Source organism: Pagrus major, chromosome 19, assembly GCF_040436345.1.
Source record: "Pagrus major chromosome 19, Pma_NU_1.0".
NCBI classification, from domain to species: Eukaryota; Metazoa; Chordata; class Actinopteri; order Spariformes; family Sparidae; genus Pagrus; species Pagrus major.
In genome coordinates this window covers 26714718-26729374 of record NC_133233.1, presented here as the reverse complement: position 1 = coordinate 26729374, position 14657 = coordinate 26714718, and the positions used below count along the sequence as shown (strand labels likewise).

At 41.6% G+C, this 14657-nt stretch overlaps 1 protein-coding gene across 2 annotated transcripts in view; it reads left to right on the top strand.

Annotated features, from left to right (window-relative positions):
- rps6ka3b (ribosomal protein S6 kinase, polypeptide 3b) overlaps positions 1–14657 on the top strand; it is a 47347-nt gene that overhangs the window by 1702 nt on the left and 30988 nt on the right. For both annotated transcript variants that reach the window (XM_073487960.1, XM_073487958.1), the window contains exon 2: positions 6910–6969. In XM_073487960.1, coding sequence (XP_073344061.1) covers positions 6910–6969 — 60 coding nt within the window. The remainder of the gene's footprint in view (positions 1–6909; positions 6970–14657) is intronic.

Genomic DNA, 14657 nt, shown 5'->3' with positions numbered 1-14657 from the left:
TGTGGTATTGATTTCTACTATATTAGTGTTATAATAAATATATTTATTTCAAGTTTATATCAACTTTAATGTCTGTCAGGGCATAATACTTTTTGAGATTATAATAAAGCATCAGAAAAGCTGTTTTCATTCTCTTAAGGGTCGTTCTAACTAATAACTATATTAATAATAATAATAATAATAATTATGTAATGCTGTATTTCGTGAAACTGTGATATCCTCTGAGACAGTTATCACACCATGAAAACTCTGCTTTATTGTACCTTTATATGTGTAAAGGTGCTGTTGCAGGTCACACACCTGTAAATTAAAGTATAAAATCACAATAGACAAATAAAATTTACGACAAATGTCTAAATATAGAAGCCTTAAAATGCCAAATATGTGAAAATAAGGTCATTAATGCTGCTGTAAATAGTATGTAAGAGCACGAAGACGCATGAAATGAAGCAGCATGCTAGAAGCTGACGTCACTACCGAGCAGCAGCAGCAGCAGCAGCACTGGCTCCCTTTAAGCTCCTATAGTGACGTCAGAGTGACACTTAATGAGATTAAAAATACCATAAACACAAACACATCATATAAACAAACTGTAATACTCTGTAGGAGTAGTTTTCTGCTGAAACAAGAGCCATAAAAGACCAAAATGTCAGTTTTTTGTCTCAGTTTCTCGAGCCTGACTGATTATATTGGTCGACTGAAATTATCTGCTGATATCTGAGTAGATGTTCTCAGATTTGTGGTGATATGAAAGCTTTTTTTTTAGAGATTATAAAGCAGAAAAAGATGCTTCAGGTGTTTTATAATTATTAAATTCCCAGTGAAGTTTATTGTTTCAGTGCACTGCCGTCGTTTCAGACGATGGAGTTTATTGTTAAATGTTCTGCCTCCGTCTTTGATAAACACATTTCAGGGATAATTGCAAAATATGTGCAAATATTGACTAATATATTAATGTTGGAATTGATTTACTTACTTACATTACTTACAATTCTCTAGTTACAGAGGCTTAAAATGTCATTTAGTGCAATAATATGAAAATAAGGTTATTAGTGGGTAGATCAAATGTTCGGTAAGAGCGAAAAGATGCATGAAATGATGAAGTTAAGCGCCTATAGGGACGTCAGAGTGACACTAAATGAGATTTAAAAACACCCTAAATACAAACACAGCACATAAACATAGTTTATTACTCTGAACGCATAGTTTTCTGGTGAATCAAGCGCCATAAAGTAACAAAATGTCACTTAAATTTCCCATTCTCATTATTACTCTCAGCTGGCTGAGTGTCCAACATTTTTCTAGAAGAAATGACAGAAATGAATGAACAGATCATGAAAATAACTTTAAATTATGTTGATGTGCTTATTTCAGCTCTACAAGAATGTGACAATCAGATTATTATTCAGGAACAAAAAGGCCTGTCAGAACATGAATATGACATAAAGTGATGCCATATTTGAATAGATGGACCTGAATGTGTCGGTCAAGTTACAGCTGAGTGTCACAGAGCGACGACGAGTCGGTCTGGGGTTGTTTCGGTGCAGAATGAAGCGGCCCTTTGTCGTGATTTAGATTTGATTTGTGTGAGGATTTATTTCTTGATGTAAAACAAAAAGCAATAGATGCAAACGGGCGATGCCAAAGTGTGGGATTGTTCTAAAAGGAGCCTTGTCATCAAAACTGAGAGAGATTGAAACAAAAACAGCTCGTGTGTGTGTGTTTTTTCTTTCCAGTTCTTCCTTCCTACAAGTTTTTGAATCTTGATAAAGAGCAGGAGGCGGTGCCACTGCAGCGGCCGCATGATTCAGGAAGAGCTTACGTCTGTGTGTGTGTGCGTGTGTCCACTTCCTGTATGAGGTGTCACAAGGGCTGTATGGAGAAATGGTTGTGTGTGTGTGTGTGTGTGTGTGTCACTCTGTAGGCAGATTGTGAACAATCAAACCTGATTCATGATAGGCTGAAACGCAAAAAATGCACTGAGTCACAGCCAGCTTCTCTTTTTTTTTTTTTTTTTTTCCCCTCTCGCCTCCTGACAAGCTCGTACCTGCTCACACTTTCACCACGCAGCCTCCTTTCACCTCCCTGTCAACCGGACAGGAACACGGCGCTGCTGTCTGCCCAAAGAAACTGACCTTTGACCTCTGCGTTACACCTCTGAGCCTTTCGACGTGCAGGCGATGGGTCTGATAAGCTGAAGTTGTTGTACCAGCTTTTTGTCTCCTAGGCCACCACGGGACAAAGAAAAGAAACACGCACACACACACACACACACAAAGGAGCGAGGAGTGAAGTTGAGGAATGAAAAAGATGCTTCTGTAGGATTCATGCCCTCGAGATAAGATCATTCAACACAAACACAAAGAGGAGGCAGACGCTGCACTTGTGTTGAAATGGGGAAACAAAGATGAGCGTAGATCAAGATGGCCGCAGCCGTGAAGCCGCCCTCTTTCAGACAAACTGCATGTCATTCAAGGCTCAATATTGATTCTGTTTTGTGCAGGAAATAAAAGAAAAAGCTTGACAATTATAATTTCCAAAACACAAGGCCGTGCTTGTTTTATCCAACCAGTAAAGGTGGAGAAGCCGATTGTTATTCTTATTCACAGGTCGACAAATACAGACGCTTTGGTTTGGTGGCAGGTCCGTCACGTTGGTGTTTGACGACCTGCGAGTGAAACTCAACAATCAACTATCTTTCTACAGGAACCACCTTTTATCTAAAACTGTGAGATGTTCAGCTAAATATCAAAAACATGTCAAATATTCACATTTGAGAAGGTGAAACCAGAAAATTAATGCGTTTTCTGCGTGAAAAGAAGCTGAAACTGTTATAAAAATAGTTGCTGATGAATTTTCCGTGACGCATTAATAATTAATTGAATCATTTCTGACAGAGCTGCAGCGATTCATCGATGAGATGTCAGCTATTAAATGAAACGCCACTGGTTTGAGTCTCGTGGCTTCTTTCTTCTTCTTCTTTTATACTTCATGAATGGCCTTAACATGAGATCACCACAGTTATTCACAGTAAATACCTCAGTAGTTTGAAATCTTCTCAGAAGCTCTTCATGAATGTTTGGACTGGCTCACATCGAGAAGAAATCTAGTCTCATATCACGATAATGATATGATGTTGAAATGTTGCTCAGCCTTAAATGAGGTCAAACATTTCTTTGAATAATTGATGAATCAGTTAGTTGACTTCTTTCTTCATGTAAATTCATAATCTTCAGACAAAACAAACCTAATTTACAGACTCACATTTTTCTGTCCAGGCGATGAATTAGTTACAAATGAATGGTTAATTAACATAACTGTGAATTGGAGCTCCAGTTCTGAAAAATGAAAACAAAGTCTCTTTCCAGAAACAATAGATAATCTGGATAATCCACAGACTGAGCTGTGCTCATTGTTTTCAGTTTAATCTGGATATTGGCTTCAATCTCCCAGTTTGATCCTTTTTGTGATTCAGAGTGTCTGAAGTTTGATCCAATTTGATTTGATTTGACTCCTGAAGATTAAGTCACATCAGATAAATGCTAATATTGCAGAAACATGAAAGTGTTTCTCTGAGTTTATCCTTGGAAGTTACATTTTTTATATTCTTAATAACATTTTTATACTCATTCAGTATATCTACAGCCCTCACTGTACACAGTAACGTACATACACACTGAGAAAAAGGCACAGAAAGATCAATATTTGATGTTATTAATGCAAATTAAGACCATTTGAAATTTGAAATATCAGTAATAAATGGCTTTTTAATTTCACAAACCAAGCTCCATTCACTTCCATTATATCAGGGTGGTAATCTCAGGTATGTAGCAGAGAGCGTGACTCATCATCAGAGCTGAATAACATTAAACACAGAGCGAAATACTTCATTTTCTCTGGAAGTACCACCTCTTCTGCTGTGTAGTTGTTTGTTATTCAGTCTTATCATGCACGCCCACCAGCAGGGCTGGGAATTGTTGCTAATACTTGAGAAACTGTAAAACTTGTTTTCACTCTAAAATTAGTCAACATTTTAATGTAATTCAGGAAAAACAAGCTAGACCACGAGTTTCTTCATGCAACATCAAGCACTTGGCCAGGAATTTAAGACACATTAGTCATTTAAATGGTGACATTTCTTTTTGAATATGTACAAATGACTAAGGGGAAGAAAAACACATGTTAATGTAGGTGTAAATTAATAACAGTCCTCTGTGAAAGAAGAAGAAGAAGAAGAAGAAGCCACAACCACAGACAGACACTGTCTGATCTCCATGTGGTTCACTGTAATATAAATAACATGTTTGTGCTTTCTTAACCTGCCAATGTTAGCAGCAGATGTCTGTTTCAACTGATCCAACCATTGAACTAGTAACCACAATATCACCAGACTCCCTTAATAAATCGTCTGATTTTAGGAGTTGTTTCATGAGGTGAAACTATAAAAAACATTTGTGAAACAGCTACGACAGATTCTGAATCGTTGTCTCCTTCTTGTAAATTCAGCATTAAATGAAAACAGTAAGTTGTGTGTTTCCTTGTAGAAAGTGTCAGTTTGTGGCAGCATGGCTGCACCAGCCTGTCTGCTTCTGTGTCTAAAGTGCTAAAGTCTGACCTGCCAACATTTAGCAGCTGTTTGAACACACTGTTTACACTGATTTCACCATTTACACTCAATTTATGAAAGAAGAAACATTTTATTGATGCTAAACATGTCAAATTTTACAAATACACTAAACAGTAACCAATATAGGCGACTTCTTGGAGAAGTCACCAGACTCCCTTAAAAAATCGCTCATTTTAGTGAGTTGTTGAGTTAGGAGAAATTTATAAAGTTTGAGAAACATTTTCTCTGACAAATTCTTAATCATTTAGGCCTTCTTGTTAATTCGGCAAATGTTTTACATTAATTATTTCCTTCTTTGTGTAAAAAAACATCGTGTCTGTTTGTCTAAGTGATGTACATGTTTATTTGCATATGGAGCGGGGAAGTGAGACCTGTTCACAAGTGGCCACTCGTGTTAATGTCAGGTGTGAACTGACGGACTTTGAGCTGTTCACTTGTGATCAGATCACTCAGGACGGATGTTAACACCAGGTCTGATCAAGCTTTAAGTGTAACCATGGCAACCTGGTACTTCTTGTTTACGTCATGTCCCCCCAAAGCCCCCCTCAAAACTTGGAGCATGATTATCCTCCAAATTAAAGAAAGACGAGGAACAACAATAGTTTTTTTCGTTTTGTTTTTCACACTCTTACACAGACATTTGTTACAACCCTGTGGACATGGAGACAAAAAAAAATCAGCAATTTAAAATTGTATTTGGGCGGCACAGTTGCCTGAGGGAGTCCCACAGCGTCATCGAAGACAGCCTGCTAGGTTTTTACCCGTGGATCAGACTCTGCAGGCAACACAACAGCTTTTCTTCACTTCCTCTCCACCTACACCTCCGCATCCTTCTCCCTCTTTCTCCTGGTAATCCACCACCCATCTCCTCTCCTCTCTCATCACTCTTTCGCCCTGCTGTGCACATTTCAGGCTTATCCTCCCAACGCTGCACTTACCGGCAAAGTAAATAATCACCATAATCGCTTTTATTGTTATTATTGTTTTTTGTCAGGCAGGAGTATCGGTGCTATCAGTGTCTGAATCACAGCTGTTGTTCCAGCAGGGAAGCAGACAGACTGCTAATCTTCCTTACGTAATGCTAATTCATATCTGTTGTTGTTGTTTTTTCCTTTTGGCCGAGCAGACGAGGTAGAATCGGTCGGAGTCTGGTGGCCCTGCTGATAAATCTCACGTTGTGACCGTCTGGGGACTTTTTTTCTAAACTAAAATTGAACTCTGGTTTGATTCCTCCGTCACAGCGAGCAGAAGGGAGATGACAAGATGGGTTTCAAAATAAAAGACGCCTACTGTTCGAGCATTTCACTCCTGAATACCATCACAATATGAAAGTGTAGGCAGCTGAGGACCTTGACGTGACAAAGCATGAGTCTTTACAGTCTTTCTGAACACGATCCAAAATCTGCCACAGGTGTTCAGCATCTTGTCACATGTCACACATTATGCAAGGATGTTTATTTATGTGTCCTACAGCATGAAGCACCTGCATTCATTATGTTTCTGTCTCATTTTTCTTTTTTTTTTTAATCATTTATCTCCAATCTTACTGTTGCAGGTGTTTTTCTGTGAATCCCTGTGAAATCCAAAAGCAAATCAGTAGTCCACCAGAGAACGAGCTTAAAGGAATAGTTCTGCATTTCTTGCAGAAGTTGAATGAGACGATAGATACCACTCTCTTAGCTTAGCTTAGCAAGAAGACTGGAAATGATGGGAATATTAAAATCAAACTACCAGCGCTTATTAAGACGTTTTATCTGTTTAATCGGTAAGAGTGTCACGAATCTCCAAATCCACAATCCCCACTGACCTTCTCAGACGATCACATCTGGATTAGATCAACTGTCACGTACATTTTCAAACTCTTCTTTAAAAAGATTGAGGGATTTAACAACAACAGCTTGACTTCATCCTGGTGGATGTTTGCAGGTCAGGGTTAGACAAGTTCAAATAATATGCACCCAAAATATGGATAAGATAGTTTAGAACAAGCACTTTCGAAAGAAGTTGACCGAACGTGATCTGATCACGCCTCTCCAAGTTATAATTGCACTATTACACAACCATAATTATATTTTTACAACCGAGTCATAAGTCATGACCGATGTGAATGAAACCAGCCTGTTCAGTAGGTATTTGCGGTCGTTTTTCAGGCTGTTGTTCAGGTGAACATGTTCCAACCTGAAGCAGCGATGTCGCAGCCGTCTGGCAGGATCTAATTACCGTGTCACCGTTGTGCATCAGGTGTGTGTTAATGCCTGACGTCTTCGTGTGTGTGATTACAGGATGCACATCACGATCCGGAGGACTCGGTGGGCGAGGACGACTCCATGCCTGTCTGCACCGTAAGTCCGCCTCACATTCTTGGGTCTTACGTTCTCATCACACACAGCGGAGGCTCCAGATTGTGTTTGGAGGTTTCTGTTAGTCTTGCCTGACATTTAGTGGGCTTCAGTTGTAAACACAGCGAGCGCTCTGTTTGTACTGACAACAGTGTAACACTCTGACCTCAGTGATGGCAGCTGTCTTCCTGTGTGTGTGTGTGTGTGTGTGTGTGTGTGTGTGTGTGTGTGTCAGCTACAATAATGCAGTCGTGAGTTCGACCTACTGTTATTGACGAGGAAACAGCCTTCCCGACATGTTTGTGGCCTTGTGTGTGTGTGTGTGTGTGTGTGTGTGTTAGTGAGACTTCACATAGCTTCAGTTGCAAATTGCACAAAAGCTCAGTTTTTCTTTTTGATGATATATCCACTGTTTGGGAAAACTGACGCCTACTCCTGCAGGATAATTGCTGGTATGAAAGTGAAGCGTAGTGCGACTCACTATTAAAGTCATGAGTCATCCTAAAGCAACAAATCCTCCCTCAGATCCTCGGCTCTGCTCGATATCATCGTTCAGTGTTGATGTTCATCACATCCCAGGAGTTATTTGTGGGTTAGATGTTGTTGTTTACTCTTTCACTCAGTTTACATCATTCACACAGACGCCATTTTCCCTCTGACATCACACTCATCACCCTCTGACATGTCGTTCTGCTGTGTTGCAAGTCGTATAAACGAGGGAACAAACAACAACAAATCGCTTCCTCAACTGAAAAGACGACGGACAGTCAAAATCCTCAGGGACCTACGGCCATGTTTCAAGGTCACACGACATATTTGATAACTCGTTAGCTTGTAACTGCTTCCTGACAGCTGACAATGGTTTGTAAACCACGGAGCACCCCTCACCCCCGCAGACTCCTACTGTTGATCTGATTGGTTGAAGTTAGCCTGTGATAGACGGCGATTGATAGATAAGTTCGTCCAATCACCTACCACGTCTTAATTTTAAAGTGTCTGTCCTTTTCCAGACAGTTTCTAAAGGTGACTTCTCGGGGTGTAACGGTAAAGAGAAGTCACGGATCGGTACGAGTTGAAACAAATCAAAAGTTAGCAAATAAGTAATTTAAGATCAAAGATGCTGCTTTTAAAAGACGATAACGAAAACAAGCATATAATTATTTGCAGGTCATAAAGAGGTTATGTATCTAACTTATTGGAAAGTAAACTGTTTTAAAGCCTGACAGTTGTAGCAGACTTCAGGTGTTCAGGAAGCTTGTTGTTCCACAGGTGGATCGCATAGAAACGAAAAGTCATATTTTTATGCAGGGCTGATAAAATAAAGTAACGTTAATGTCTTCGGCCCTGTGGACGTTGTTGGACTCTTATTTATTCATGTATTTTGTGCCGCGCTTCGGTGATTGACACATCTGAGTGTTGCCTGAGCTTATTTTATATAATAATACAAAATCCAACGAAAAACTGCCATAGATTTTTGCTTTTTGTCAAAGTAACCAGGGCGATCGGAGTCGGCTGCCTGTTTATTCCTCAACACATGAGAAAGCAGCCGCGGCAGCAGCAGCTCAGTGTGAAGCGTGTTTCATCTGCACTCGAGCTGACTGAGGGCGAATTTACTTGACATTTGAATATTAATGGAGATATTTGCATCACACTGACACAGAGAACTGGAATGCAGCGGACTGTGTCGTGTAGACGAGCAGCTTGTTTCACCGCAGTTTTCCTTTTTATTGATAAAGTATTTAAACCACACATGGACAGATATGGTGCGTCGTTGTAGAAACAAATGAGGAGGGATGTAGAGCAGTGGTTCCCAACCTCAGAGTCGGGTCGTGGGTCGTTATAATGAGCATGCTGGTGTTAGCAGTTAGCTCAAAGCTCACAGAGGCGCCCGCGTGGCTGCAGACTCTGCTTATTGTGAAATACTGCAGTTTTATTCAAATGAAACAGTCTGAGGAAGGAGTATCGATGTTTCATCGGACTGCACACAGCTCATGGACATGTGTAACCTTTGTTGAAGGGGTTGTTAGTAGATAATTCTTCACTTAAAAGGGTTTCTAGGCCATAACGGTCGGGAATCACTGGTGTGGAGAGTCCAGTATCTGGAAACCCAGAGCCAATAGTCCGGTGTCTCCACTTAAATAAAAACCAAATTTGACTTCGATCTTACTTGGATGGTCTTTCTAGCTGTGTGTGTGTGTGTGTGTGTGTGTGTGTGTGTGTGTGTCTGTGTGTGTGTGTGTGTGTGTGTCGGCGGCAGGCAGGCAGGGCAGCTGCATGCATCGATTTTTAAATGCAGAGGAGATGGTTTATGGATCCACTGTCTGAGAAAGAGCTGAGCACTCATTACCTCACTCTCTGGAGTCTGCAGCACACACACACACACACACACACACACACACACACACACACACAGACACACACACAGAGCTCGAAGGCAAGAAGCCAGAGGTGAAAACTGTATGAACGTCACATCATGCGTGTGTGTGAGGATGAATATATTACAAAGCTGTTAATGAGTGAGTTCGACTGTTCCACTGGCTCAACTGAGTGTGAAATGTGTGTGTGTGTGTGTGTGTGTGTGTGTGTGTGTGTGTGTGTGTGTGTGTGTGTGTGTGTGTGTGTGTGTGTGTGTGTGTTGTCTCAGGTTAAAGTGGGGTAATGAGGCATCTTTCGCTCTCTGTGTCACGCTGCTCAAAGTCTTGAGTGTGAAACTGACACAAGTACTGAATACATAATGCATTCACTAAACTAGAATGGCACTGAGTAGAGCGCATACCTCCGCCAAGGCCCAGCACTCCCCCTTCAGACTCACTCATAGATACCTGCCAACTAAATACACCTGATTTTAGTCATTAGGATCCAGACAGACATTATTCTCTGAGAAATTAACCAAAAATGTCGAAAAACGTCCGATCTCTCAAAAATTCCTGTATCTGTCCCTTTATCTGGATCTGAACCAAACGTTAATGGGGTCTATTCTGGGCCGAGACCCATCTGTCATCCAAGTTTTCATAAAAATCCGTTCATTAGTTTTTGTGTAATCCTGCTGGCAAACCAACCAACCAACCAACAAACAGACACGGGTGAAAACACAACGTCCTCAGCGGAGGTAGCCAGTCCATCGTGAGTTCCAGCTGTTAAAATGTGAAGGTTTGATGCTTTTTTCTTTGTCCTGCATGATAATAAACTGAATATCTTTGGGTTTTAGACTGTTGGTCAGACAGAACAAGACATCTGGCAACTTCTACTTGGAATATGGGAAGTTATAACAGGCATTTATCTCTACTTTTGGATGTTTACAAACAAAACACTTAATTATTAATCGAATGCTTGAGAAAACAGCAGATTAAATGAAAATTAAAATAATGACTAAAACAAACCTTAATCTTAATCTCAATCTAGCTCTAACCCTTAAAGACCTCGCCTCTTGTTCTCAAGTGTTTAATAACTTTTGAACTTCATATGGAAGTGTAAAAACATCCAAGTACATCTTTAGAAATAAGAAAACTAAACTTCCTGAGGTTCTGACTGAGTTTACAGTTAAAAAAAACGCCACCTTTTTAAAAAAAAATCTGTTAAATTCATCCATTCTCAGACAAAACAAATGAAAAATTGGGACTTTAAATGATCCAGACTGACTCTTGAAGCTCTCTGTGGTCCTCACAAGTATAGAGGCAGAACAACACACACACACACACCTCAACACTCATTCACAGACACACTCACTCGCTCATTATCAAATCACACACACATTTCAACGCCTACATCACAGTCACATTCGAGTCTGATGCTCATTGTTGAGTCGATAACACGCTCTCACACTTCATCATCATCGCTAGTTCGGATGTGACTGCAAGACGGCAGCACACTCACATCGCACACTGACTGCACTGCTCATTGTTGAGTCAGGAGCACACACACACACACACACACACACACACACTTACTGATGCCCCCAGCGAGGCATAAAATGTTTTCCAGACAGCGTTATGAACATCGCTGCTCGCTGAGGGACCAACTAACATCTGCTGCCATCTGCTGCTGCTCAGCTGTGTGTGTGTGTGTGTGTGTGTGTCTGAGTCTGTGTGTCTGTGTGTGTATGTGTGTGTGTGTGTGTGTGTTGGACAGACAGTGTCATGTTTGGGGCCAGGATGAGGTCACTCATTCACGGTTGGGAGAGACTGACACTGACCACCGACTTTAACCCCGACACACACACACAGACACACACACACACACACACACACACACACACACACACACACACACACACAGTATTTTGATGATGGAAATGACTCAAATCTCCTGATTTTGGAGGATCATTTTGGAGAAACATGTTTGTTCTTTCGCTGAGTCATAAAAGTCATATTGAGTGAGTAAGGCGATAGTTCAACCCTCCATCTTGCAGCTACACTGATTATAATATGTGTCAGGACCGTCTCCTCTGCTGGAGAAAACCCTGTAACTGATTAATTGACAGTCGCCACGTGTTTCCAAACTGTTATCAGCCCCTCTTGAGGCCTGTTGAACCCTTAAACGTCTTGTATTTTGTCGTGTTCCTGCTCTGTGAGCCGAGCCACAGATGGGTTGTGAGTGTTTGAGCCTGACTGAGTCGTCTCTTCGACTTCAGCTCAGTGGGTGAAGCAGCAGTTTGTTCAACAGCAGGACTGAGCTGAACATCTGGAGGAAACAGTTGTCGAGTTTTCTGGTCGACCTGAGAAGTCCAGCAGCAAGAAAAGATAAAAATAAATCCTGCACTAGACGGGCCAAGTTCATCTGACCAGTCTTTATTTCTCTGTTTCTCTATATTTCTGATCATATTATCAGAATTATAAAAAAATATGAAGCCTTTTTTTTTGGTTTGATTAATCTAGGCTCAGTTTTCTGAGCATGAATGATGTTATTTAGCACCTTGAGGCTGCTCATGGGAGCAGTTAGATGCTTTACTAACCCTCCAGAAATCAGTCCAGAGGTTGACCAAGCAACTTTGTCTGTTTCATCCACTTTTCATGCCCCGGTGTGTTTGGTCCGCCTGTTGAGCAGGACTGCACGCACAAGTTGTCCGGGCCAAGACGAGCGGTGTGACTCGTGACACTGAAGAGTTGAGCTTTTTGTCCTGAAAAAATGAAGCGTGATGGGAGTGAGGAGCGAATGACAGCCGTGGGTTCCTCGCTACACGCCAAGGTACGACCTGCTACGTTGATATCTTCAGCGGCTGATCACACCAGGACGCGCTGTTGGAAACATCGCCTGCACGAACTTTGTTTTCTGTGGTGTGCCGCGCCTGGCGTCTGCTCCTCTCCTGAGGTCACCAGAAGTTTAAATATTCTCAACTTTTCAGCCCGAGGTGCAGAGTTTCACAGCTTCTTCCATTAGTTACATGTGATCGTCTGGTTGCACATGCAGCTTTTCGAAGTTGTTTTTGAAGTGGCAGCCTCAGTAGTGACGAGTCTCTCTATGCCTTAGTTTTCTGGCTGTTTTTGCATCGTCCTAAAACTACCTGCTTTGTCTGACCATTTGTCCTAAATCCAGCGATGTTGAACTGATGGTTGAAATGATCTCACCTGAGGCGCTGGAACCAGTGAGTGTTTGACATTTGCAGCACTTTGAGTTCAGTCAGAACATCGATCCGACGTCCAGATGCCGGACACTCTGCCTCCATGTTTGTGCCCGCTCAAACAGGCTAATGTAATATAAAGTCATTGGTAAATACTCTCACACACACGCTGCAGCTGCAAACACACAGAATAACGAAGTCTGACACAACATGTGGAGCCTCGTTTCCCCTCTCAGCCCGGTCCTGCTGACAGATTACTACAGGAAGCCTAAATTATTCACTATTCCCCCCAAATATGTAATGAATTTTCTTATTAGAGACGTCACTTTTCAGATTCCATAAATCATTGCACGACCTCCAGGGTGTGTGTGTGTGTTCATGCGTGTGTTTGTGTGTGCTCGCGCGCGCGCGCGTGTGTGTGTGTGTGTGTGTGTGTGTGTGTGTCTCTCGTTGGCAGATGGTGTTTAATCTTCTCCGGCCATCTGGACCGACTTTCTCTGGCGTCTTTTAAACGCCCACACACACACACAAACACATGGCACTCCTCTCTCTTATTCAACATGCTCAGGTGTGTGTCTGTGTGTGTGTGTCTGTGTGTGTGTGTGTCTGTGTGTGTCTGAGGGGTCAGATAGTCGAGACATTCCTTGGAAACTCATCCACTTGTGATTTAAACGGTCGCAACCTCTGAACTTGGTACAAGAAGCAGTAGACTCTGGTAGCCTCTCTCTCCTTTTGTGTGTGTGTGTGTGTGTGTGTGTGTGTGTGTGTGTGTGTGTGTGTGTGTATGTGTGTGTGTGTGTCCAAGTCCAGACAAGGGCAGAATAACAAAAGGAGTCAGTTTGGGACATGCCGTTTCGTAAAAGGAACTATTTTTGTGTCGGGTTCGGCACTTAGCGGTAATTTGTCTGCATCTGTGGTCATCCTTGTGTGTGTGTTTGTGTGTGTGTGTTTGTGTGTGTGTGTGAGGGAGGGAGGAAGTGTGTGCGCTCAGGCCTAAACACCTAAAATGGAAACCTCCGCCCCACCCACGCTGGCTAGAGTGGTTATTGATGGATGCAGAGAGAGCGAGAGCAAGAGGAAATATTGATTGATAGGAAGAGGCATACAGCGAGGGAGGGAAAGTGTGTGTGAGTGTGTTTGTGAGTGTGTGTGTGTGTGTGTGTGTGTGTGTGTGTGTGTGTGTGTGTGTGTGTGTGTGTACATTAGTGAGAGGAGGCAGATAATAAGCGAACAAGAGAAAGAAGAAGAAAGAGTTTTGTGTCCTCCCAGTTTAGCTTGTCAGGATCAGTTGGTACATTCCTCTGTGGTAATGGGCAGGGTTAGTGTGTGTGTGTGTGTGTGTGTGTGTGTGTGTGTGTGTGTGTGTGTGTGTGTGTGTGTGTGTGTGTGTGTGAGACATCTCTCGGCGTCTCTGTTGTGAACGAGGCATTGTGGGTATTGCCATTGTGAGGTCATGGGGTGATGATGTAATCTGTGTAACCCGGCGCCGCTTTTCCTGAACGCAGCTCTCACTCCAGGAACAGACCAATCACAGAGCAACAACAACACACACACACACACACACACACACACACACACACACACACACACATACACTGATATGTGACATTGTTATACTCATCCTCAACTAAACCCAACAATCCAGTAACCAGTCCGATCCAAACTGATGCACATTATAGATCCTCCACCCTGCATGAAACGTTTGCTCTCAGGAGAAGCAGAACGGGTTTATCAACCTTTATATTATGACAAATTATATATAATATTATATTTCATAATAAATACATCAGTCTATTCTCTCGTAGTTCAAACATAATATATTTGGCTTTAGACTGTTAGACAAGACATTTGAAGACAGCTCCTGAAAATTGCAGTGATTTTTTTTTTTTCACATTTTCCTTCGAGACTAATCAATTTATTCAGAAGATATCGCATAAAGCAAAGCAAAAAAAATCTCAAATAAAGACTTGTATAAGTCTAATTACTTCAGGGTTGCCAACTTGTTTTGCACCAGGAACTGGATTTGTTGTTGAGAGTGATTATTTTCATTGGTTTTTAATCTTTTGATTATCGTCTCAATTAATCAATTAGTAGTTTGATTTATAAAATGTCAGAAAATGATCAAAACAAGATG